The 25869-nt window shown below is 54.5% G+C and overlaps 1 protein-coding gene across 2 annotated transcripts; it reads left to right on the plus strand.

Annotated features, from left to right (window-relative positions):
• Window positions 1–2699: 2699 nt before the first annotated feature.
• ANKRD52 (ankyrin repeat domain 52) lies at window positions 2700–25667 on the plus strand. 2 transcript variants are annotated; one of them, XM_026083062.1, is made up of 27 exons: window positions 2700–2786; window positions 5447–5525; window positions 6783–6853; window positions 8592–8792; window positions 8955–9042; window positions 9201–9343; window positions 9513–9725; window positions 9841–9919; window positions 10576–10690; window positions 10876–10958; window positions 11050–11167; window positions 12116–12184; window positions 12667–12807; window positions 13271–13348; window positions 13693–13804; window positions 14491–14562; window positions 15026–15227; window positions 15753–15840; window positions 16190–16307; window positions 16554–16773; window positions 17739–17826; window positions 18299–18382; window positions 18755–18900; window positions 19297–19379; window positions 19902–19984; window positions 20613–20704; window positions 21792–25667. In XM_026083062.1, the coding sequence occupies exons 5-27, from the start codon at window positions 8955–8957 to the stop codon at window positions 22034–22036; spliced, it is 2760 nt and encodes a 919-aa protein (XP_025938847.1). In that variant the 5' UTR covers window positions 2700–2786; window positions 5447–5525; window positions 6783–6853; window positions 8592–8792; the 3' UTR covers window positions 22037–25667. The 2 variants fall into 2 exon arrangements, with proteins under 2 accessions (XP_025938847.1, XP_025938857.1); XM_026083072.1 differs by lacking the exon at window positions 13271–13348.
• Window positions 25668–25869: the final 202 nt, after the last annotated feature.

The following is a 25869-nucleotide window of genomic DNA, read 5'->3' on the forward strand; positions in this document are numbered from 1 at the left end:
AGCTCCAGAGGGGACAGGATCCCTGGCACAGGGCCCCTAATTCCCCTGGGGAGGGGGGATCCCGGCGACAGGACCCCCTGCCCCAAGGGGACAGGACCCCCCGCCCCAGGGTCTCCCCATCCCAAGAGCGACAGGGTGTCCCCAGGGGTGGCACCCCCTGCCCCGAAGGAGGTGGCACCTCCGGGGGCACCAGCCCCAGGGTCGTCGTCGTCGTCCCCCCCCCCGCGCCAAGGATCGCCTGTGCGGGCAGGCCCCCTCCGTGCCCCCATCTGGTTTTGGGGACGTCTCTAGGGTGAGGGGTGTTGCCGGTGCGTGTTTCCCTTGGCACGTGGCCCTCGCGCTGCCCCCCGCCTGCCCGCCTTGGGGCCCCCGTGTGGGCCCCCCCCCGTTCCTGAGCACCCTCGAGCTGCCTCCCCTCCGGCTGGGACCGTCCCCTGCAGTATTAATTAATGCTGCTTGTCGTCCCCCTGATTCCTAGACCTGATTTTTGTGCTGTAGCCCCTCGATAGATGATGCCCAGCATCTTCTTAACTTCGTGCTCCCCACAAAAGTCTCCTTTTCCCCCCGCACATTTTGCATAAACTATCTTTATTCATCCTCGCCAGCAATGATCTGGGCTGCTGGCCCCTCAAAACCAAATATTTACGCCTGCCTCTCGTCCCTCGCTCCTGTGGTATCATTAATACAGCAAATGTTTAAAGCCTCACGTGGTGGATGAAGAAGGGGAGGGGTGAGGATGAGGGATTGATCTGTGATTTAAATAGAACTTTTTTTTTTTTTTTTTGGTAACCAAAACATTTAGCTTTTCTTGTGAATGGTGGGTGGGTGTGTCAGACCCAGCACTGCTGCAAACCGCGCTCTGCTGAAGACTGCTCAGGGCATAATTATCGTCTGCGAATCCTTTTCCTTTTTTTTTTTTTTTAACCTTTTTTTTTTAAATGTCTAACGAGTGATGCTGAGTCTGCTGCATTCCACGGGAATGACTCGCACGTTCCCTCTGACCTGGGATGTGTTCCCCATATTTAACTGCTTTTACTTTGATGGTGGGGTGAGAAAGATGAGTGCGAGGATTGCTGGGTGGCAGGGACGAGAAGGGATTTCCTCGAAAATGAAGGTCTGTGATTCCTTTGAGAAGCCAAGATGAGAAGCTTTTGCTGGTTTTGACCATTAGCTCCAGTATTTGCTACGTGAACAGAGCTGGAGAAGGGGGTGCTGGAGGCTGGCGCGGCTCCGTCTTGCTCGCAGCATCCCTGAACTTGCAGTTCGGATCCGCGCAAGGAGCGGAGGGYTGGACTGCCGCTTTACCCTGGGCAAGGAGGCGTTGGTTTTGGCAGCGATCATGGGGTGCAAAGCACTGGAGGGATTTAGAGCAGCCGCAGTCTCTGCCCCAAAGATCTTGCAATGTTAAAATGTAATTTCTAGGCCTGTGAAACAAGAAACAGGCCACTGGGTTCGCGGGCGATGCTCAGAGGTTGGGCGGCACCTGAGCTTAATGCTGCTGTGGGCGATGCTTGCCTGCCCTAGCACACGCGTCGTGCTCTGCGACGAGGTATGTTGGCCCGGCACAAAGACAGCGGAGAGGCTCTGTCTGTTCCGGACATCCGTTCTCCAGGCCGCAGCAGTGCTTAACTTTATGACTTTGGCTAGAGCTTTGCTAGTGCTTTTTTAACCCAAGTCTGCTGGGTGACGTCGCTGAGGTGCGAACAGCAGGAAGCAGGAGGCGCTCCGGGCTTGGCTTTGCCAGGCCCTTGGTGCCATCGTAGCTGGCGCAGCGTCATAGCTGTTCCTCAGGAAATAGGGGAGCAGCAAGGAATACAGGGTCTTCTGCAGGAGAGCAGGAGGCATCACGTATTTGTGTCTTGGCAAAACTGATTTCACAGTCTATACAGACCTGTCTTATACCACCTGCTTGGAGGTGGGATTTTCTGGCTGTGGCTAAAGCTCTTGATGACATGAGTGGACCTGGAGCGCGTGGCAAGGGGCCTGAGCACGGAGAGCTACGCTGAGTTCCCGTGCGCGTGGTTGGAGACCGAGCTAATATGTCCATGATCAGCGCTGCTCCTTGGACTCTGGAAACGGGGAGGCTTTTCCAATGACTCCTTGATCTGTTCCCCAGTGGACAGCCATCCACATCATGACAGCTACCTTTGCTGACTTGAAGACTGGCCCCTGGTGCTGGCTGCGCTGCTAAGAGCTTAATCCTGCTCCTAACGTAGAGTGTATTACGTTTCGAGTGACCTTGGTAGCGCAGGAGCAAGCCGAGGGGTCTTGGGACCAGCCGTACGTAGGCTTTCTGGATGCAGCCCTGAGGCCTGTTGACGGGCAGCGTTGGTGCAGTCTGTAACGCTCTTCTGCATCTCGTGGCTGCAGTATTTATTCCCTATGAATTTCCTATCAATGCTAAATCCACTTCAGTTTGTTCAAGTTATTTTAGAAGTGACTTCTCATTGGCTTAAAATGAAACCCAGAAATCAAACAGCATCGACACTTAAAACTTTACGCTGCTGCAAATGCAAGAACGCTGCCAGATGCTGCCAGCGGGCCTGTCTTTGGCAGACGGTAGACGAAGGGCGTTCGTTTGCGTAGCGAGATCCTTGCTAAACCAGGCTGGTGTCGGTCTTGGACGTGCCAGGTCTCCTCCCAGCCGTGTCCTCCGCGTGCCTGCGACCACCTTCACAGCTCGCTTGTCTTTTTCTTTGTAGCCTCCTCTGGTCCAAGCCATCTTCAACCGTGATATAGAGGAGGTGCGGTCGTTGCTGAATCAGAAGGAGAATATCAATGTATTGGTGAGTGCTGCCCAGCTTTGCTTTCTTTTCGGGTATAGCCCTCCTTGATTCAACTGTCCCTATTTCCTTCCCCCCTGCAAAAAAGTTCTTTAGCTGGAGGGGAGGGCACAGGTTTAGCCACTGAGATTTGTATGCCAACCAGGATGGGTTCCTTCTTGCAAGGATGGTTAGAGCTGGGGTTTTGAAACAGAGACTTCTGGATTGTGTTCCTGGCTTGGCTGCCATTCGCTGTGCAGCTTTGTCCTGTTACCTCAGTCTTGCCATCTGTAAAACGGGATGCGCAGAACTACAGGATTTCCATACCTCCCCGGGAGACTGTGAGAACCTCCTAGAGCTTTTGAGCATTTTAGAGCAGAGCTGAGAAACTGTGGGGTGTGTGGGAGGACTYTTCACGGAGACTCAGCTTTGCTGCACTGCCAGTTTACCTTCTTCTCCTTTGGGACAGTGACCCAAAATAGTTTGGTGTGAACACAGCCGGTCTGTCCTACGATAAGGTGGTTCCCCAGAGCGGGGAGGAGGATTGGAACCGTTCAGCAGAGCGGAATTAACGTTGCAAGCATTAGGAAGGTGTTTCCACCRCTCTTGTTTTAAGCTTGTGGCAGAGGGTGGTTTTCACGCTCATTCCAGAGCGGGGCGGGACGGCAGAGCGTGCTGGCACAGCTCTTCCCATCGGGGCCGGGGCGAGCGGCCGTGCAGCAGCGTCTCACGGGCCGGGTGCTGCCTTAGCGCTGCGCCCCGCGGTTTCCCCAGGCCGCATCCTCGTCCCYGGGAGCACGGTGCCTTCTCCAGTGCTGTGTGGGTGCGTCCCTCCGGATGCTGGCAAACGGCCAGGCTGGCGCTTGGCAGAGCGGCYCTTGGTAGCCCCAGTTTGGCGGTGACGAGTGTGATTTACCAGGACCGTGAAAACCAGGCTCCAGCGAAGGAAGGGGTGAAACCTGCGTGTGAACGTTCCAGTCYGGCTTGTTAGCATACGCTCCCTTGATCTGGTTTACAAGCTTCCCGCTAACAAATCGGTGGCAGATGCGCAGATAAGAAATGCAGCCTGCTGTGCTGCAGGCTGGCGGATTCGTCAGCCCTGACTGCATCGGCCCAGGTCTCCGTGACATGGTGGCACAGTTGGACYGGTGCCGGGTCAGCAGTTACCGCGCTCTCAGCCCGGGAGCCGGACTAAGTTGTGAGCTCTCGGCAAGAGCAGTCTGTTCTGGTTCACCGTCTTGTTCTCATCTAAGCTGTGGCGTTAATTGGGTCTCCGATCCATGCTGTTCCCAGCTGTGCTGCTGGCTGACACGGGCTTTTTGGCGTGCTCGTGTGCGTTTCGCGGCGCGCTGAGCGCTTCGGYGTGGCGTCCTCCCAGCCCGGCCTGCGGGGTCAGCGCCGGCGCCTACCCCGGATCCRCGCTGCGTTCGAACCCGGCGGTCAAGGGCAGGCGCTGCGGACGCTCACGCTGGCCGGTGTCCCGGGAAGGTAAGGGCAGCCCTGCGCTGTTGCTTGTGTGCCAGCCAGCACGACTAATGATTAGATCGTATCTTAGCTTATTACGCAAAGATAGCGCGAGGATTTTTTTCCGTGACTGCTTTGGTTAGGAACCTGGTAACGCTTCGTCCTCTCTTGCGAGGAGAGTATTGGGATCGTTGAGAGTATTGGGATCGGTTTGTTGAGCTCCTGCTCAGCTACTGAAGGAATAAAACCGCAATTGTTAATACTTAATTTCCTTTTCTGTGTGCAGGTTTAGAAATGTCCTTGCTTGTTCAGTGACCTGCAAGCTGGGTTTCACTTTCACATCCTCCTGCCTGGCTGTGCCAGCACAAGATGTTACAAAAAATGGAGCTACACTGTTTTCCAAACCGTTTTTAACCTAATGAAAGCTATTATTTTTTTTCCTCCAAACACAAAATTTGGGGCCTGAAATGAATTGTGTCCTTCTAGCTTCCTACTTGTTTGCTTCCTGGCGTTAGTACGTGGCATATTCCCGGAGGAAAGCCTGAACCAAACGCTTCAAGGCAGAGGTTACCCAGGGCCCAGCCCTGAGTAAACAGAAGTGAAAGATATTTTTTTTTCTGGCTGATCCAGTATAAAATTTGAGAGAGGCTTTTGCACCTTTCTGGCCTCCAGCAGCAGGCTGATCTGAGCTGTCTGTAATTCTAAGTGTTTTTTATTGTTGTCCAAGAGCATAAAAGTGTACGGGGATGGTCTGTGCACTGTCAGAGCACTGCCAGGCTTTCATCTCAGGATCTCGGAGTGCTTTGCAGATATTTATTAAGTCTAGTAACACCAAAGCGAGGCCGGGCTGGTCTCTGGGGAATMGGAGAAAGGGATGAAACGTCTTGCCTGAGTTGACACAGCCAGGCAAAGGTGCAGCCTCCCCATCCTGTGCTGAGAACAGGCCCCAGGCATCCTCTGCCCCACCGCTAGGTATGGGCTCAGCCCCTACGGAGCTCTGAAGTGGCTGTAGTGTGGCACAGAGCTGGTTTTCCCCCGTGCGTTGAAGAAGGTTGTGAGATCTAAGCAATTTTCTCCCTGTCCCATGCCCTGAGATGTCTGCACACACTTATGGGGGTGCGTTGGGGCAGATTGGAGTGGAGGAGGGATTTTGTTGCAAAGGATCCCCCTGGCCTCCTCAAAGTTAATAGACGGTTTTTGTTTCCTACGTCCCTGCTCAGGACCAAGAAAGACGAACGCCGCTGCATGCTGCTGCCTACATAGGAGATGTTGCAATCCTCGAGCTCCTAATACTGTCAGGTAAGGGCCAAGGCTCGAGGCACTTGGCCCAAGTGCTGGAGCTGCCTTTAAGGCACCTTTGTGATCTCCTCTGGTTTTAGGGGTGCAGAGCAATAGTTTTTGGCCACCCTCCRAACAACCGTGTACTCATACTTATGCCAGAGGGGTTACAGCCAGGGAAAGATTAGGAAATGTTGCCATTGCTAAGTGACTTGTTCAAACAGTGAAGCATGTTGGAACTGARATAGCAGAGGTGGAAACCAGGCCAGGAGAAGGATGTGTGTGGAGTGTCCAGCATTGGAAGAAGGTACTGGAGGAGGGTGCAGGGAGGATGCATGCTCCTGAGACACCTAGCACAGCAGGATACTCAGGAGAGGCCAGTTTCCCTGGCCAGTGGAAAGGGAATGGTTAAGAAATAGGGGATTTTGCTCTATTTTGGCTTATGTTACTTGGCTTGAAACTGCCCTTCATTTCCCTCCAAAGAAAGTCAGCCTTGTGCTCAGGGCCTGTGGCTCTGCAGCGCGGAGAGGAGTCTCCTCATCTGCCATTCGCCACGGCGGTGCCTCTGGGCGCCTGGGGCTTCTCAGGCGCTTGCTCGCGGTGTGGGGGAGCCCTGAGGCTGGCGTGATCCTACGTGAGCCTGACGAGGAGAAGCTTGGGAAAATCCACGCTGAGGTCCTGCTAAACAGGATTGGGGATGTTCGACTCCATCTGCAGAGCGTGAGACGCTCTTACGCGCCCTGTGTTGGTTTTCACATGTGCGTGCGTGTCGAGTTCTCAGCGGCAAGGAAAGGCAGGGGGGTTCGGGGGTTGTTAGACAAGTGTCTGGCACAGATCTGGAACAGGGATGGCAGTAATCTGTCATCTTTCCTTCCCAATGCAGAGACCACAGCTCCCAGCATGAAATGCCCTGTTTTCTGTCTCAAGTGGCCTCCTTTTTAAAGCAGGGATCGGAACTGCAGGCTGGCCTCTGCTGCGGCCGTTTGGCTCAGCGCGGAACATGGCACTCTGGGAGATGTAGTCTCTCCGGTCCCCGCTTTGCTGGGTCCTTAGCCGTGCGCTGGCACAGCTGTCCAAGGGACGTAGTTTGTTCCTCCTGCAGTTCACGAGATCTGTCCTCACCTAAGGCTCACTGCAGGCCCCCTTTTGCAGAAGAACCGGGATGCACCCTTGCCCGGTGGGTGCCTCAGAGACGACTGCCAACCTGCCGTGGGACCCTGGAGCGGTGGGCAGACGGTCACCCTCTGTTCCCTGATCCCTTGCTTTGTTCTTCCTCAGGTGCTAATGTTAACGCAAAGGACACTGTTTGGCTAACCCCGTTGCACCGTGCTGCGGCTTCTCGTAACGAGGTAGGTTTCCCTCTGACACGAGCTCCGTTTTCATCTGCTCCTCGCACAGAGGTGGTGGGTGCTCTGGATTGGGGGTAGCGTGGCCGGTGGCAGGAGGGACTGTGCTTCTCTCTTTGCTCTCCACCTTGCCTTGTTTTGGCTGAGATGGGTGTTCTCATTACACAGTTGAGAGGGGAAGAACTCGTGATTCAGAGGCTGAAAATGAGAGCTGGGAAAGGTCCCCTTGGTTCCCTTCCCTCCATTAGCCAGGAACTAGCATGCGGGTTTTCCCCACAACATCCTCCTCCTCCCCCCTTTCYCATCTTCCTAAGAGATTTGTTTAATCCAGCTTTGCATTTAATTGAGGGATGATTGTGCCCTCACCCTTTCTCTTGGGAGATGATTCCAATGGATCTTGTTAGAAAGATTTCCTGACATTCAGCTTTTTGTGGGCTTGACTTCATCCCACTTAACTTTGTCCTGTTTTGAGTTACTTGAGAGCAAGAAACTCTGTGGTCACCTTGGTCGGAGCCAGGGGATCAGAAGCCCTAAATCTGACATGCAGKGCAAGTTACCACACATCGACCGGTTGCATGAATTCTTTTAATCGGCAGCAGACATGAGGCAAAACACATTAGCTTAAACGTCTCGGGGCGTTTGCTGTGGGCTATGAACATGTGTGGACAGTTACTGTGGGCTGCCAAAATACAGGAGCTCAGCAAGCTGGGACTGTTCGCTGTCAGGTCTGAAGTGCTGCTTGTCTGTGAATTCGAGCACGCTTGTTTGCTTCTCTTTCTCAGCTCAGATGTGTTGGAGAGTGGCAGCTCTTGTTCTGTTCTTCACCAGGGCACTTGGCACGAGGCCCCTGGAGGGCCCTGCATGCCTAGTCACCGAAAGGAGCCTTCCCAGACATGCCTGAGTGCTTCCCATCTCTCCTCCCTAGTGCCTGCTCTCCAGGGTTGCTGTTTTTCTGTACTGTCCTGCAGTTTCAGTGTGCTTCTGCCAGCCAGGAATGCTTCCTGGGTGGGATGCTGTCCAGCTGGTCTCTCTCCTCAGTGTTATGAAGCATCGTCTGGGGAGGGAGAAGCTGGGGCTAGGCTCTGAGAGGAGACAGGGACGACGGTTAACCCTGGGAGAAGAGGGCAGCAGCAGCGAGCTGGGATAGTGAGAAACACTGTCCTTATGCCTCTTGGAAGCAGGCAATCTGTAAACTACAGCAAAGAAAATGAGTGGAGGGGGTGCAGCAAACTGCCTCTACCAGCAAAAGGGGGAAATAACTATAAAATATAGGTCAGTGTGTCACATTTATCATCCCCCGGGCATTTTACACCTYGTGAGTCATGGATGAACACTCATTTATTGTTAGATAACGTGGCTCAGTGATATTTCTCTCATCCCAGCACCCCCTGTGCAGTCACGTTTCACACCTTCACCCGGCAGGGATGAACCTTGTTTAATCAGGTTCCCCACACTGAAATCCATCCTGGAAGGGAACAACCGATGCAGCATGAAGGAGTTGGAGCAGCCCAGGGCTGCAAAAGCAAACAGGTTCTTCTCTTTAGCGGAGCAGGAAAAAGCTGTAYCAGAGTAGTTTCAGCTCAGCCATGCAAAGGCAGCTCTGACTCTCAGGGCTGCAGGTTGGTGTGAATCTGAAAACGTGAGATGGACCCAGGTGCAGCTTTTCCCCTCACCTTGTTAGAGGGCTCCTCTGGGCTCCACCAGGTTGGGTCAGAGCTTTTCTTTCCTCTGCTCCTGCCAGAAGGCACTTCACCTCCTCCTGAAGCACTCGGCAGATGTCAATGCCCGCGACAAGTACTGGCAAACGCCTTTGCACGTTGCTGCTGCCAACCGGGCCACCAAGTGCGTGGAGGCCATCATCCCCCTGCTGAGCACCGTAAATGTCGCGGACCGCACGGGCCGCACGGCGCTGCACCACGCCGTGCACAGCGGCCACCTCGAGGTAGGCGAGGCGGGCTCGGGCATCGGGGGCCCTGCCTGTGTCCTCCTTCCTCTGCCCGGGTTTCACAGTCCGGGCAGGAGGCCTGCTGGAAGAAGGTGCCTCTGCCTGCACAGCTGCAAGGAAATGGCAGCCCTGCCTCTCTCACTGTTTCTCCTCATCTAGATGGTGAATCTGCTGTTAAACAAAGGGGCCAGCCTGAGTACTTGTGACAAGAAGGATCGCCAGCCCATCCACTGGGCAGCTTTCCTAGGTAGGTTTTTCCTGCAAGCGTTCTTCTGGTTTCTTCTCCCCCATGGCTTGCTGCCTGTGGATTCACTTCTGAGGCTGGGCAACTGCTCCCCAAAGGCTGCAGTGCCCGGGACTCTGTTTCCCAAGGTCCCCTGGCTCTTAAGTCTGTGTCTCGGGCAGGGCATTTGGAAGTTCTGAAGCTGCTGGTGGCCCGGGGTGCCGATGTGATGTGTAAGGACAAGAAGGGCTACACCCTGCTCCACACTGCGGCAGCCAGCGGCCAGATTGAAGTTGTGCGACATCTGCTGAGGCTGGGAGTCGAGGTAAGGCCCCCGCGGCCTGGGTGGCCCGGGCTGCGAGGAGGGAGAGCTCAGCTAGAAGCCGGTCTGGAGATGCCTGTAGGAGAGGGTGGTGTCAGGAGCACTGGCAGTTTCTTGGCTGCCTCTCTTCTCCCTGAATCCCCAAATCCTCTGGGGTTTGTTGCTCCCGCAGATCGATGAACCAAATTCCTTCGGTAACACTGCACTTCACATTGCCTGTTACATGGGCCAAGATGCCGTGGCCAACGAGCTGGTCAATTACGGCGCCAACGTCAATCAGCCTAACGAGAAGGGCTTCACCCCTCTGCACTTTGCTGCCGTCTCCACCAATGGGGCCCTGTGCCTAGAGCTTCTTGTGAACAAYGGAGCTGATGTCAACTTTCAGGTCGGGCGCTGAGGGGTCGAACTGCGTGGTGGGGGGCGCAGGGACCTGCTGCCCRGGGGTGAGGTCAGGGTGATGGCTGGAAGCCTGGTGCAATGTTGGCTTCTGCTCCCTACAGAGTAAGGAAGGGAAGAGCCCTTTGCACATGGCTGCCATTCACGGACGGTTCACGCGTTCACAGATCCTCATTCAGAAYGGTACGTGGCTGCTTCCTCTCGCCTTGCGTTTACCCTGTCCTTTTCTTGTGTTTCTCAGCACCTGCCTCCAGGATCTCCCTGCATGATTATCGCTCAAATTTGCTTCTGTGCTCTGTGTTTTGCCCTTGGGACCTTTGCCGGTGGTCCTGTGCTGGTTGAGGGGTGATGGAGGGCATGTGCGTTGCCTGGGTCTAGCTCTCAAGGGCAGTAAAGTGCAGATGAGGGAACTGAAATTCCAGCCGGGTCACAACTGCCATGGCCAAAGGCCCTTCCCACTGCCGTGTCCRGCCCTGAAAGACAATATTCCTGTGAGAGGGCTGCAGACTTGGCAGACACCCCAGGGGTTCAGCTGGAGGCCTCCAGGGCCAAACACATCCGCTCCTGTGGCAACAGGGGGAGATCTAATGCCCGGTGCTTGCAACTGGGCTCTCAGCTCAGAGAGCAGTTTGTATTCTTCTCCATGATACTGAATGGAGTCAAGTTCTTGGCGGTGTCCCCTGAGCTGCAGYGCTAAGACAGGCACGTGGCAGTGGGAACATCCTGGACTGCTTGTCTGACCCTCCCTGCTGCAATCTGAGTCCCTTTKAGACCAGGATCCTTGCTTGGGACTAGAACTCAGAGATCCCTGGGCAAAGCATTTGGCTTTTCCTTTCTAGGCAGTGAGATTGACTGTGCTGACAAATACGGCAATACCCCCCTCCATGTTGCTGCTAGATATGGCCACGAGCTGCTAATTAGTACTTTGATGACGAATGGTGCTGACACTGCAAGGTAAGGAAAGACTCTTCCTCCCTCTCCCCATCCTGTCCTGTGCTGGAGGATTCAGGAACCGTCACCCAGACGGTCCACCCTGTCCCCCTGAGGGATGGTGGCCATGGGTTGGCAGGTGCCAACACTTTCTGAGGACAGGCTGCAGGGTCGCCCCCTCTCCTGACTCCCTTCTCGTCTCCTGGCAGGCGTGGGATCCACGACATGTTCCCTCTGCACTTAGCTGTTCTCTTTGGATTTTCAGACTGTTGTCGTAAGCTACTTTCCTCAGGTGAGTGACTCGGCCACCCCTCCTGTGGCGAGGGCGCTCGGGCGAGCCCTTGAGGCTTCTGCCCTGACTCCCTGCCCCTCCTGCCRTGCAGGTCAGTTGTACAGTATCGTCTCCTCGCTGAGCAATGAGCACGTGCTGTCTGCAGGCTTCGATATCAACACACCTGACAACCTCGGGAGGACTTGCCTCCACGCTGCTGCTTCTGGAGGGTGAGCTGTGCACAGGGCATAGGTGGCTGCTTTAAGCCCAAATCTATGCCTCCTCTCAGACTGTGAGCTGTAGCGTGTAACCCAGCACAGTGTTGCACTCTGGACAGGACTGGGAGTCAGGAACCCTGGGTACCATTTCTGGCTTTGGGAGAGAGCGGAGACCTGTGCTCAGAGCCAGGAGTGAAAATGCCCAGGAATTCAGCCCTGTTCTGTTTCTGACTCTGTGACTTGTCCCAGTCACTCCTCTCTGCAGCTCTTTACTCTTCTTTAAAATGGGGCTAAAATGCTTCCTTGGCTGGGGTTTGTAAGGGGTTCACGAGGTGATGCCTGAAAAGCAGCAGGGATTTAACTGGCTGTGTAAATGCCTCGTACTGTTTGCCAGGGAGTTTGATTTCACATGCTGCGTTTAGAACAAATGCTGCTGCAGCGATAGGACAGAGGTGTAGAATCCTGTCAAGGACCTCATTTCTGTTATGTTTGTACACTGCTTGAGAGCCGGTTAGAGCCCTGTCCTTAGGCAATACAGCGCCGTTACCCTTTCTTAGTGGGGGGAACAAAGCACGCAAAGAGCACTGACGCAGAAGCCAGAAATCCTAGATCATTTTTGTAGCATAAAATCCAGTGCGTCAGCTGCACTAATGCCATGGCTAATGTCTCTCTGTAATTGCTTGGTTATTTGAGAGCTCTATACAATGCAGCATAGCTCTGGTAAGGCAGGAAGCATGTAAGGGTTATTTCGCTAGAGAGCAGGGAAGAGCTTTTTATGTGCAGCATCCAGCCATGGTAGTGGCTCTTGTGCTGTCCTGGGATCACAGACTGAATGTGAGCTTTGGCACAGCCAGGTTGTATGGTGAGAAGAGTAGCTGTCTTGTTTGTGACTAGGAGGAGTTCATGTTCCTGCTGTGGTCCCTTCTGATCTGTGTCTAACGTGTCTCCCCACTCCTGTAGGAATGTTGAATGTCTTAATTTGCTGTTGAGCAGTGGTGCTGACTTGAGGAGGAGAGATAAGTTTGGAAGGTAAGTGTGTGGTGGGCCTTGCAAAGGGGCAGAGGTGATTATTCCAGCCCCTAAAACAGCTGCAGTGCACAGAGCCTGGGTTTTGGGTTAAAACCTTCCTGAGACCTTTGCTGCATTTGGTGTTTAAAGCTTTAGAGCGCTGGGATGGGACTCAGCTGGGCTTTAGGATGTGAGGATGTCAGCTTGGACTCTGGGTGGGTTGATCACTTGGGCTTATCAGGAAGCAAAATGCCATCTCCAGGGAGGCTTTTGGAGTAGGTCCTCTGCATACGCTGCTTCCTTCAGCCTGTCTCACCCCAAGCAGTCCAGCTCTGGCTCTTCAAAAAGGAGCCATTGACCCAAAACTTTGAGTCAGAGCAGGGTGCAGCTCAGGAGCTGGAGGGTGGCTAGCTCTCTGCAGTCCTACCTCGATGCCAGGCAAGTTTCTCCAGCTGTGTGGSAGGCAGTGCTCCTAAGCCCCTTTCTCCTTTCCCTCTTCCCAGGACTCCACTGCACTACGCAGCTGCCAACGGCAGCTATCAGTGTACGGTGACGCTGGTCACTGCAGGAGCCAGTATTAACGAGACTGACTGTAAAGGCTGTACCCCCTTACACTATGCTGCTGCTTCGGACACGTACAGGAGGTGAGTGTCTCGGAGGCGAGTGCTTCTCTCGCGGCTGAGGCTGGAGGCAGTGGCTCTCCCTGGTAGGAGGAGATGCTCTGCTGTTCGCTAGCCACCCCTGGCAGCTGGTGCTTAATGGCTTGTGAAGATGGGCAGTGCTTTGAGAAGCGTGGGTAAGAGAGGGATAATCTAGTGGCAAAGGTGGGACCCTTGTGCTCTGTCCATGATTTGCTCCAGTGCTGAGCAAGAAACACTGTGTGAGGGTTTCTTCGCTTGTGGAAGAGGGCCGRTGCTGACCCTGCTGTGAGCATGAGCTGCGATTAAAGGCGGGGTTGCTTTTGGGACTGAGCAGGAAATAGTCAGTGAGGCACAGAGCCSTCTCCTTGCGGAGTTAGACTAGGTGGCCTGGTTCCATCTCTCCCCATTTGCAGTCCCCCATGCTTGCTGTATCTCAGCAAACTGATGCAGGCCTCTGACCTTTCAGAGCAGAGACTCATTCAGGAAACAGCCATGACACTGATGAGGAGCCACTGAAGGAGTCCAGACTGAAGGAGGCATTCTTGTGAGTCTGCATCGCAGCCCCATCTGGCAGTTGTTTGTTGTTTACCCCTTCCCTCTGACCCCTGCATGCAGTTGCTGGAAATTGTTTGCTTCCGCTTACCTTGAACTGAGCAGTGATGTGCTGGAAGAAACATCTGCTGATTTGATTCTTGAGGCAAGCCTGGTCATGGAGCCCTCCTCACTTCCAGAGGACTCGCAGGTCCTCCTGGGTCTCTCTACACACTCCATGTCTTGAAGCAATTAGTACCACATTTGCATTTGTTCCATCTGCTCTGAGCAGGTGGAGATCAAAGTTCCCCGCAAAGCTCTGCGTCTCTGATCTCCACTTTTTCCTGCTTGTTGCAGTTGTTTAGAGTTCTTACTGGATAATGGTGCTGACCCATCCCTCCGGGACAAGCAGGGATATACCGCTGTCCACTATGCAGCTGCGTACGGCAACAGGCAGAACCTTGAACTGGTGAGTAAGCCAGTGACACCCCCTGTGCTGCCAGGAGACAGGAGGGAGAAGTCCCTCYCCAGGAACTTGGCCAGCCCTGCAGCGTCCAGGCGTTGCTAAAGGACTGTGTGTGTTCTAGGCACTACAATGTCGGGGTTTGTCCAGGAAGAAGGGAGGAGGGTTTGATGCACAGGATTAAAGAGCACAGGGGACTTGGGGAGCCATYGTGCCGGCAATACTGTGGAGGGAAGCCTTGGGCTTGGCTGAAATGCCCCAGAAAGGAGCCCGGTTACTTAGCAAGGGGAAAAGTGCGGATGTTTTGCCTGAGTCCCTGGCAAGGTTGGATTTTTAAAGGAAAGCCTGGAGACCTGTCCCAGGGAAGAGCTGCTGCAGTAGAGAAAAAGCCTTGTAGTTCTGTTTGAATTGCTCAAACTGATATGGGGTGAGCTTAGGGCTTTGTGGGTATAGGAAACCACATGAATAGTGGGGAGGCTTCTGGACAGCAAGACTGGATGTGTCTGTCTGTACGGGGCCCAAAGCTGTGTAAGGAAAGCTCCATGCTGAGATTCGGGTCATTCTGGAGCTGATGAGCAGATTTTTTCACCCTGTTGCAGACTGCTGGTGGGGAAGGTGCCTCCTGAAGCCTCCATGATAGCGTGTTTTCAAGGATCAGCTATGGTTTTATGTTTTCCTTGTGGTTATTGCAGCTCCTGGAGATGTCTTTTAACTGCCTGGAGGATGTGGAAAGCACCATTCCAGTCAGCCCTTTGCACTTAGCTGTAAGTATGGTTGGCCCAGCCCCAGGGCTGCAGAGGGCACTTGCCTCTCTGCCAGGGTTTGCGCTGCACCCTGGAAAGGTGCCTGCTCTCATGCAGTGGAGACTTGGGTCTCAGGGGCTGTCGATGCTGAGCAGGGCAGAGAAGGAAAGGAGCCGGCAGCCTGGGAAACACGAGTGTGGCAGTCCCCACAGGCCGTGGGTCGAAGTCCCTTTGATTTGTGTTTTAAGCTACTCGCTCTTTTCAGGACTTTGATTACTGCTGTTTGGAGCCACCTCCCTCATCCGTGTAGGCAGGGGCAGGTGTGGGTGAGGGCTTTGTGTATCRGAGTGCGAACATGAGGCGATGGCTGAGCATGGGCTCAGCTGGCCRAAGGGACCTAGAGAGTGGGAATTGTCCCAGTGCTGGGGACTCCCGGCTGCTGTCTCTCTGGGCATTGCTTTGATGTGCTCTGCTTTGCCCTCAGGCCTAYAATGGTCACTGTGAAGCCCTAAAGACACTTGCCGAAACCCTCGTGAACCTCGACGTGCGGGACCACAAGGGGCGGACAGCGCTGTACCTCGCCACGGAGAGAGGCTCCACGGAGTGCGTGGAGGTGCTCACCAGCCACGGCGCGTCCGCCCTGGTGAAGGAGAGGAAGAGGAAGTGGACACCTCTCCACGCTGCAGGTGAAGGAGGGCAGAAGGGGCTGGGGGACGGTGAGGGGGCAAGTCCAGAGCCCTTCAGGCCTTTGGTGCCTGGGCTGTGGGTGTCGTAGATTTGCTGTTTGCTGAGTTAGGAGGGTGTTAGACTGGCCTTGAGCAGCTGTCCTGGAAGCCACCAGTGACAACGGCGCCTGTTACCCAGCTGCTGTTCGGGGAGAGGGAAAGGGCTGTGGTTTAGGATGATGCTTAGAGCCAGGATGGGGCCAGCACAACCTGCTGTGGCATGCCAACAGAAGCGAAGGGTCTAAGTAGCTCAGCAGTGGGTGGGAGAGAAGACACCAGCAGTTTCTGCACACACGTGTTTTTAGCTAAGCTTATGCACGTGCTAATCAATCCTGTAGCTTAGCAACCATATAACGAAGTCGCCCAGCCACGTGTGCTGCTGTCTGCTGAGCACGAGCCCGTTCCTTTGGCTTACGCAGTGGTTGGAAGGAGGGGACCCATCTGTATGTGTGTGCAACTCCTTGTTTCCTTGTGTGTTTTCTCCAGCTGCCAATGGGAACACGGATTCCCTGCACCTCCTGATAGACAGTGGGGAGCGGGCGGACATCACCGACGTCATGGACATCCACGGCCAGTGAGTTTCTCTGGGCGTTTCTCTTGGGCCCTGTGTGTCACAGGGTCAGGCTCCTTGCAGGTTACAGCTGTAGGTTCTTGGAGTGTCCCAGAAYGCTCTCTTCTGTGCATCCTCTACCGTGGGCAGTAAATGTTTTAGTCAAAGACTGTAGCAAATTAGCAGCTGCCCCAGGAGCAGGGTTCAGAAACCTGGTTCCCATCACACCCCTGACAATGCTCACCTCCCCGAGCCAGCGCTCAAACCAGGCGCCCAGCAAGGGTGACTGGACAGGAGCAAGAGGGTGCTGCTGGAACCCAGTCATGGTTTCCAAACCCACCATCCTTCCTGCTGCTTGTCCCGCCCCATGCAGAACCCCACTGATGCTGGCGATCATGAATGGCCACGTTGACTGTGTCCACCTTCTTCTGGAGAAGGGATCCACGGCTGACGCAGCGGACAAGAGGGGCAGGACCGCCCTGCATCGAGGGGTGAGTGTGTCTCTGGGACCAGAGGTTGTCCTGGAGCTCTAACTTCTGCTCAGAGGTCTCCTACATAGAGGCTGCTTGGAGGACAAGCAAGTGGTTTCTCTTGTCGTAACAGTCCTCGGTAAAAGACCCCATTTTCCCTTCCTGAAATGCAGCATTTGAGAAGGAAGCTGGGGAAGAAGGGGATGGTTCTGTTGTTAATGGTTGAAGGAGGAAATCTGACCTCTCGGTCCTCTCTTCCGGACGCAGGCTGTGACGGGCTGTGAGGACTGCCTGGCTGCCCTGCTGGACCACGATGCCTTCGTTCTGTGTCGGGATTTCAAAGGCCGGACCCCGATCCACTTTGCGTCGGCGTGCGGGCACTTAGAAATCCTGAGGACCCTGCTGCAGGCAGCCCTCTCTACTGACCCTCTGGACTCTGTGGTGGACTACAGCGGTTACTCACCGATGCACTGGGCTTCATATAGTGGTAAGGAGCGGGGCTGGGCCCCTTCCCCCTTCTGTTCTGCTTTGCTATTGATTGGTAAGAGGGAGCCCTACCAAAACGCTCTAATACCTCTCTGAGGTGCGTGTTGTAAAGCAAGCTGTAGTCAAACTGTCTTCTTTGGCTCTAGCTGGAACAGCGTGTGTGGGCTGTTCCCTTTCTGTGATGGCTGTGGGTTAAGCAATGCAATGACACTGCCGTGCTGTTAGTTGAGTTGATGGTGGCTTGGCCTTCATGTTGGTAAAGACTGAGGAGCTGGGTTGTCCCTCTGTCCCCTACTGCTTCCAGGAACTGTCAGCCCAGTTCTAAATTCAGCCTGGTGGAAAGCACAAATCTGGAGGGAGACAGGGATTTGTTTCTCCCTGCCAAGCTCCTTTAAAAGGGGGATGAAACATGAAAACAGCTATTATAAAATAGCTGATGCTGCTTCCTCCAGGACTGCTGGGTTTATAGGATTACTTGGCCATCACCCTGGCTCCAGGGAGTGGTAGGACTGATACAGCAACAGGAAGGGAAGTCTCAGTGTTTCAAGGGGGAGCTACCAATGTGACTGTGAAGTCCTTAAGGAGAAGGTGTGGAATTAGAAGCCTCCTGAAATGCAGCAGCTTTGCAGTCAGAGGAAACAAAACCGCTGCCTCTGCGGTGGGGAAGGGGAGTGTTTGGGCGCTTCTGTGCCGATGGTCCGGTTCTCCCTGTTGTGGGTTTTGCTGGCTGATCTGCTCTGGAGTTCTGCTTGGTCTGGGGCAGCCCACGGTGTCCCCCTGCTAGAATCCAAGACCGGACAGGAGCAGGGCACTCTCAGGCCCCTGTTTTCTTAATGTGTTTGGGCAGTTCTGTTCCAGAGTACGTGGGGCCTCTGGGGCCTCCAGCTCTTAGGACAGTCATGAGGGAAGTTGGAGGGGCCTTTAGTCCTCTGGTACTGATGTATTCACATCCCTCTCTTCTCACAGGGCATGAAGATTGTCTTGAATTGTTACTTGAACACAATCCATTTGCGTACCTAGAAGGAAACCCCTTTACTCCATTGCACTGTGCAGTGTAAGTGGCGTCTGGGGCAAGCCCTGGGTTCTTCTCACGCAGAAGATGTGGGAGGGGGAATTTGTGGGTTGAGTGGGCAGGAACCCGCAGAAGGATGAGCTCCAAACCCTGCCGCTCCTGACAAGAGCAGAATCTCTTCTAGTCGGGCGCCCTGCCACCTCTCAGGGTTATGCTGCCTGCTTGTCCCAGCCTCCCTGCAGTGGGTAGGCAGTTGCTGGACCGCTGGAGGTCCTCTGGGAGCTGTAAAGCAGTTGTCTCGCCGGCCGCGCACAGCACAGCGGTACTGGCACGGTACTCTGTTTCCTTGAGTAATACCAAGAAGAGTAAAGCTTTTACCCTAAATCCCTCCAGACAAGCTGCTGTTTGCATCCTTTCTGAGCCTCTGGAATGTGCTGCTCCCTCGCGCTGGGTGAGGCAGATGTGCTAATGCTGCCTAGCCTTGTTCTAACGTTCCTTCTCATCCCCACCACAGAATTAACAACCAGGACGGCACTGCTGAAATGCTGGTGGAAGCATTAGGTGCCAAGATTGTTAATAGCAGAGATGCCAAAGGAAGGTGAGCGCAGACTCTTCCCTCTCTTGTGGCCCCCTCGCCAGGGTTGCTGGGTGGTGGCTGTGACTCCCGCACCTCTCCCAGTTCGTTGTTCTTGTGTGGCTATGGGGTCCCTGCCACGTGCTCGCCCTGCCAGGACATCTGCATTGGCGCTTCCCAACCCACTTCAGGGCAAAGTCTGCCCAGCGGGGCAAGCTCCTGTGGGGTGGCTGCATAGGGGGTGGCCATGTCCAGCAGCAAAAAGTAAATTCCCCTGTTCCTGCCCTTCCTGCAGCATAAAGGGACTATGGCATCCCCAAACCTGTCTGCAGGCCGGGGCAGTTTTGCTGGGGTGGTGCTGTGCCATCCTCTTCACCCACTCTCTCCTCTTCACAGGACACCCCTTCACGCTGCTGCCTTTGCAGACAACATCCATGGTTTACAGCTGCTTCTGCGCCACCAAGCTGAGGTGGACATGACTGACAAGCTGGGGAGGACTCCCCTCATGATGGCTTCTGAGAACGGGCACACTGCAGCAGTTGGTATGTGGCTGGCAGCCTCCCTCCTTCCCTGGGCGCTTCCAGGTCGCGTCGCGGGCTTTCGCAGTGAGGCATTGAAATCTCTGTCCTGCTCCAGTGCTCTGCGTACTGCGCGCAGCTGGTTCCTCGAACCTCTAATGGCAGAGGGGAGGATTTGCTGCTTGGGCAAGCCAGTGCTTCTGGCTGTTCTTTGGGGCGGTAAGAGCCTGCCAGCTGTCCCCACCAGAGCAGCCTCTTTCTCCAGTTCACCACCGAGTGGGAGCAGGGCCCATGCCTCTCCTCTCCCAGGCGCGCTGGGACTCCTGCCCCGCTCCTGCCCCCTCAGCATGTGGCCGCTGCCCCATATTGCCAGGCTTGGTGCTTCATCTTCTCAACAGCAGCTGCCCCTCTTGATTTCAGAGTTCCTGCTGTACCGAGCAAAAGCAAATATAACTGTGCTGGATGTCAACAAGAACACAGCTCTTCACCTGGCCTGCAGCAAGGTAGGGAGCCAAGCGCTTATCAGCTGTGGTTGTGTTCACCATCACCTTCAGCCTTGAAACCTTACTGCTGAGAGGTAGACAGGCCTCCTGCCCTGCTGGAGTGGAGGCGAGGGCCCTGGGCTTGCTCTGCATGCCCGCTCAGCTGGCTTGACCTGTGCAGATGCTCCTGATTCAGTTTAGAGCAGCTTAAATCGTAGCACAAACCTGTTTGTGTTTTTCCTGGGGCATCCCAGCTCAGGGAGCTTTCTGAGCTCGGTGTGCTTCCTGGTGCAGGATTTGGTGGAAGCAGCAGGCTTGTGATCAGTGTATTCAATGCAAAAAAGCAGACGCTGTCAAGAAAGAGATGGAGGCAGCATCTGCCTTCTCAGGCCCTTCCAAAGTGGTAAACGGTGCTGGAAGGAGGTGTTTAGAGAGCAGGTCCATATTCCTGGGAATCACGTTCTACTCAGACAGCACTCAGGTCCCATCCATTACCCCAGCCTTTGTGCTCATGCAGTATAAACAATTTGGTCTCCTTTCCAGGGTCATGAAAAGTGTGCCTTGTTGATCCTGGGGGAAACCCAAGACCTTGGCCTTATCAATGCAAGTAACAGTGCTCTCCAGATGTGAGTATTTGGACAGCTGGCAATGGTGGGGAAAAAAACAGGGCTTTGCTGGGTGCGGGTGTTGTATGGGCAAGAAGAAAAGAGGGTGGTGGCAGGAGGTGTGTTCTTGCTTGGTGCGTGCAGTGAAAGTGCAAACAGGTGAGCTCAGGAAAAGTCAGTAAGGCCTCAAATGTCTGCCTTGAAGCTGGTCACAGCAGCCCTTTGTTCTTTAACATGGAGCGTGTCCTAGGAAGGTGGCTCTTCGCTGCGAGGCTGGCTGCTCTCGCAGACGTAGAAGCACAGCCCAGGGCCTGGGCCGGGCTGCAGGCTGCTCTCCTCAGAGTCTGAGCTGTGTGGGGCACCTTCCTTTCCATGCCCACCTTTTCCAGCTCCTGCACTTGAATCTTGCCTCTGGCTGTCGGTGGCCAGCTGAGAGCCCCGGCTCTCCCGTAATGCTGAGCTCTCACAGGAGCAGCCCCAGAACCAAGCTCTTGTGTCAAAACGGCTGCGTGGGCACCGGTCTTGGGAAGATCCATGCATGAGCCGGCAGGAGCGTCAGCACTGCTTGGGCAGGCTGCTCCCGGCTCTGCTCTGGCTCTCGAATCAGCCCCATCCGGTTAACGCGCTTCCTCTCGCTGCTCTCCTCCAGGCCGCTCCACATCGCAGCTCGCAACGGACTGGCCTCTGTCGTCCAGGCCCTGCTCAGCAGAGGTGCCACTGTGCTGGCTGTGGATGAAGAAGGTGAGTACTCCTCACGGCTGGCTGGGGTCGCGTTCGGCGTGATCGCTGCATGACGTCCCTGGGGAACAGGGGGCTGCTCGGGGAATTGCTCAGCCTGGATCGGAAGGATTTCTGTGTCCCTTCTGCAGCTGAGCTCCGCGTTCTCAGCTCTTGGCTTGGTGGGAGCAGCCTGGGTAAGGGTTTTGCCACATTGTGATCCTCTGTCAGTTAGTAGAAGTATTTCCAGGTCCCACAGGTATTTGAAATATGTGTCTTTCTCCTCCCATGAATCTTCTGGTCACTGTCTGGCTCTCCTGCCATTTGTGGTCAGGCACAAAACCAGCCCAGCCTGAGCTAGTGATAAGCTGTTGACTCACTTGCAAGTTTGGCAGAAACTGGCTGTGGTGGCCAGAAGCTTTTCTCCCAGCAGAGTTTTTGCTCTGCTGAAATACCTTTGAGTTGTGAAAAATATCATTGCGTCTGCTGCACTGCCAGGGCTTCTGAGGCTCTTTTATTTGGTTCCTGCTGATCCTGGCACGCTTCAAAGCAGTTGCTGAAACTGCGTGGATTGCCAGTGCTCAAAAGCAGGGTCCTTTGAGATAAAGACAAACAGAAGTCCTGGCCCCTCAGCTCGTGGAATGAAAATTGCCCCAGTCAAAGCAATTGAATCAAAGGTCCAGGCGTGTCCAGAAATTAGTCCAGTCTGGAACCAGAACCGACAAAGGCCCATGCGGTGCTGGCTGATCTGCCTGCCCGCTTCATGTTCCCGCGGTCTCTGGGCCCGCGGCACAATGGCCTCGCGCTCTGTAATGCGCTTACCTTGCGGAGGCGGTTTGTCTTTGTCTTGGAGATGGGAAACCGAGGCGCAGGGCAGCCAGGGGCTTGGTCGCACCTCCCTTGGCAGCGCTGTGTTTGGGGCTTGCCCCAGCGCTGCTCGGTGCCCAGGCTATTTACCCTGCAGAGAACCAGGCCTAATTAACAGCAGGGCAGTATGATGCTCGCGCAGATGCACTGTGTGCGAGGGCCAGGCCTCCTTGCAGCATCCTCTGGTCCCTGCTGGGGAGGCGGCTGCCGGCCTGCGTCGCCTTCACTCCTGGCTCTGTTCTAGGTCATACCCCAGCCTTGGCATGCGCCCCCAACAAGGACGTTGCCGACTGCCTGGCACTTATCCTCTCCACCATGAAGCCTTTCCCACCTAAAGACGCCATCAGCTCTTTCAGCTTCAACCTCCTCAAGAACTGCGGCATTGCAGCCAAAACCGCAGCCTGCGGGGCCCTGCCCAACGGCAGCACTTGCCCCTACAGCAAGGACCGGCACAATGCCATCGGCTTAGACGGCTGTTACTCGGAGTAGCTTAAACTATGGGTGACCTAATATCTTATTATATTTATTTAGAAATTCTATAAATATAGGGCACTTTAAAGGAGAACAAGACTGGGCAGGCCTTCTAGTGTGGCCGGATAAGCCAAGAGTTCAGAGCTTCCTCTTCTTGCTTGATTGCCAGTGTGGTGCCAAAGCTGTTAAATGAATTAAGGAGCAGCTGGCAGTACCGTTCCCCACCCCTGCTCCTCCTGCATCCTCTCCCGTGCGAGCGCGTGCTTCCACCCTGCTGTCGTGATTCCTCTGACTGCAGGACCGGAGACGAATGCTGCAGGCTCAGGGTTGAGATGAGGCAGGTACTTGGAGACTTGCCCCTGACTTCTCTTTGGGGCTTCCTGGGTTTTTTTTGTTTCTTTTAAGGAACTTACAAGTTTCTAGCTTCCTCTAGCTATCCAGCTCCCCTTTAGAAATTGCAAAGTGGGATTGCTCTCCCAATAAGTCGAGCCCTTCCCTGCTGCCAGGGCTCCTCCTGCCGTTCTCTGCATCTCGCAGTGGCCTGGGAGCTGCTGGGAGGTTCACACCGCTTCCCTCGAGCAGCGGCTTGGCTCTGTGGCCAGAAAGAATTGAACTGAGGAAAAAAATCAAAACTTAAAAAAAAAAAAAAAAAAAAAAAAAGGCGGTGGGTTGGGACCATCCAATAGCCCAGAGATGGGAAGAGCGTTTGGGTCCCAGCCTTTGGAGTGGATTGAAATTGGCCCCAGCCTTTGCCAGTCCCCCGTCCCGGCCTCTCACCCCGCCTTGCCCTCGCTGCAGCCCCCCGGGGCCGCCGCGTCCCCCCGCTGCCCCCGAGCACTCGCTCCGCTCCGCTCGTTCCTCCGCGACACCGTCTAGCCAGACCGGGAAGCCTGAACTCTTGGTGGGATGGGGGGGGCGGGGGGTATTGGGGAATTCGATGCTCTTGCAAACGCTGGGGTGGGTGTTAGCTCCTGGCCAAGTGCCACTGTTACCGCTCCTCTCTCTGAGTCACACTTTTCTCACGCTCAACCTTCGATTCCAATACAAACACTTGATCAAGATCTACTGTACCTGGGACACTAAAATATCCTTTTGGCAGCTGTCATTTATATGCAAAAACGGGTGCTGCTGCCCAACCCCGCGGTCTGCTCGCCCGCAGATGCGCTGCTGGAACCTCCCTCCCTACACCAGGCACTTTAGGGATTCTGTTGGTTTCTTTTTTTTTCTTGGCAAAATGTTGGATCCTAAGAAACGATTCTTTTTTAAATTTTTGTTCTCTTATTGTGTGGCCGTTTCCATATGAGAGTCAGTGTTGCTTTTTTAAAAAAAAAAATATTTATAAAGAAACAAGCATTTACCTTTAAAAAAAACAACAAAAATCACAAAAAAAATCTGAAAGTTTTAGCCTTTAAATAAGGAAAAAAAATGCACTTCAAAGTCCTTATTCACAACCCTAAATAAGTCTGTGTTTATTTTTCTAATGCAGCATCTTGGCAGGTTTTATTAGCGTGTGTGTATGTGGGATCATTGTTTTTTGTTTTTTTTTAATTTTAAAAATCATATTTATAATGCAGGTTTGAAGCATTCGAGAATGTTGCACTGTTTTTGTTTTTTGTTTTTTTTTTTTCCTGAATTACTGTAACAGTATCATGTGCAAAAAAAACCAATACTCTTTCACCATATCACAAGTCTGTTCAAAGCCAAAGACTGGGATGCAGAGAATGAGAACGGGCTGACAGGGCACAAAGTATTGAACACACCATCCTTTCCGCCAACCTTCTCTCCTTTCCCGGCCTTGCCGGAAGGGAGGGAGCGCTGGGCTGGGGCCGAGGCGCCGTCCGTGGCCGCCCCGGAGGTGTCCGGGATGAATCCTTGGGAGCCAGGCTTTGGACCGGGCTGGGGAGAAAAGTCGGTTAAAGGATGCCGCTTTCGCACCGCCCCCATCGCCTTCGCTCTGCCCGACGCCTCCGGTGGCCACGCGCCTTCTCTTGGTCCGCAAGACTGTTACAGGAACGGGCGAGCCGCGCGTTTTGGCTCTTCTGTGTGGTGTTTAAAGGAGGAAAAAGCATTTCTGTAACCAAAATAATGTATTATTTCTTTTTTTTTTCCTTTTTAACTTTTTTTAAATGAAGGTGGCTTCCGTTAGGGTTTTGTTTGTCGCGGTTTCCGTTGTCGTGTGAAACGGGCAGGGCCRCTTGCCGTTTTTGCAGGCTTTCCGCAGGGAGGCGGCACGCCGCCCCGCTCCCGCMGGAGCGCGGCCGAGGCCGCCGAGCCAAGGGGCCGCCGGCCGGTCGGAGTCGGATCCCCAGGTGGGAAAGTCCCGTCGCACTGTTTCTTTCTTTTACCAAAGCCAAACTCCTAGAACCAAATACGAAGCTTCGGTCTTGGCCTTTGGGCGATAAGCACATTTTCTCCGCGTTTCACGTGAGTTTTACCCGCGGAGGAGCGGCGCGGGGACCTCGGCGTTCTCCGCTCGGTCTCCTCCCGCCTCTGGGCACCAGCTCGGCAGCGGAGCTCTGTCTCCCTGTCGCGTCACCACCTTGCACTTCCGCTCGGCAAAGCACTCTAGAAATTTGACCTCCGCCAGATTTTGGTGATGGGGAGCAGAGACAGAAATTGGGCGCCTTAACGCTAGCACAGTAGTCGGCCTCGTCTTCCGAGGGCTTAAATCCTCGGATGGCGGACGCCAGGTCGTTTCCCTCGATGCACTTCTCCTAAACCTTTCTCGAAGACCGATTTGCCGTTGAGCAGCTCCAGGCGTTTTGGGCCGGGCAGGGCTCCAGCGAGCGGCGGCGGCTCTCCCCAGAGAGCTTCCTTTTCCGGCCGCTCGCCCCATCGGCCTCGCGGGCTCCGGGCAGCTGCAGGGAATCTCCCGTGGCAAAGCGGTCGTGGCGGCTCGTCGGAGCCGGCTCCCTCCCTCCCTCCTGCAGTGTTAGGGCAGGATCGGTCCTCCGGGACGGGGCTGAAATCCGGCCCCCTCCCTGCTCTCCCCTCGAATCCTCTTAGCTTGAAAGAAAGTGTTAACCTTTCTGCACCGAATACCTCAGTTCGGAATCGGAGCTCACGAAACTTGAATAAAAAGATCCTTTTTGAAGATCCTTTTCAGTATTCTACAGAGGAGAACTGGAAAAAGAGACTTGTTTACATTGCTGTCGAGTCTGCACTTGCCTCTTGCAGCGCTTTCCCTTTCCGGAGGGATCCAGGCATCACTTTATCTCTTCGTCTTCTCGCTGCTGGCCATCGCCCTCCCCCGGGGCAGGAAAATGGGTCCAAAGTCCCGAGTCGTCTTTTTCAAGGGCTAAAGTACTTTTTCAGGCACATGGAGAGGCTGAGCTGCCGCAGGCCTTGCTTTCCCGACCGGATCCCGTCTCCCGCTCTGGGAGCAACGGTCCCCCCCCCCCCCCCGGGGTCTGGGAGATGCGGGGCGATTCCTGGGAGCGGAGGCACCTTTCGGGCCCCGCTCCGGCTCTCTTGAGGCCGTAGGCGAAAGCTCGGAGGTGTCAGCAGGGCTCGCGCCGCCCCGCGGGGCCGCCGGGCCGGGACTCCGAAACCATTTCAATCGAATGCAACTTCTTCCTGTAGCCAGGGTGAGAGAATTTCTTAGAGTACGTGGAGTGTGCTGCTTTTCCTTCTTCCTTTTTTTTTTTTTTTTTTTGTAGTATTATTGTGGTTTTCAGTTTCTTTTTTAAAGAGAACTGATCTTTTCTTTTTTTTTCTTTTTGGCTCGGTTTCTGTGCTGTGACTCGTTACCTTTCACTCAACATGACGACTAAACCTATGACGAGACAATCAATGTGATCTCTGTAAGGGCTTCTCCATTTCTTCTCTGCAGCACCATGCTTTATACACGT

This window comes from Apteryx rowi, unplaced genomic scaffold (genome assembly GCF_003343035.1).
Source record: "Apteryx rowi isolate R43461 unplaced genomic scaffold, aptRow1 scaffold_1177, whole genome shotgun sequence".
Taxonomy (NCBI): Eukaryota; Metazoa; Chordata; class Aves; order Apterygiformes; family Apterygidae; genus Apteryx; species Apteryx rowi.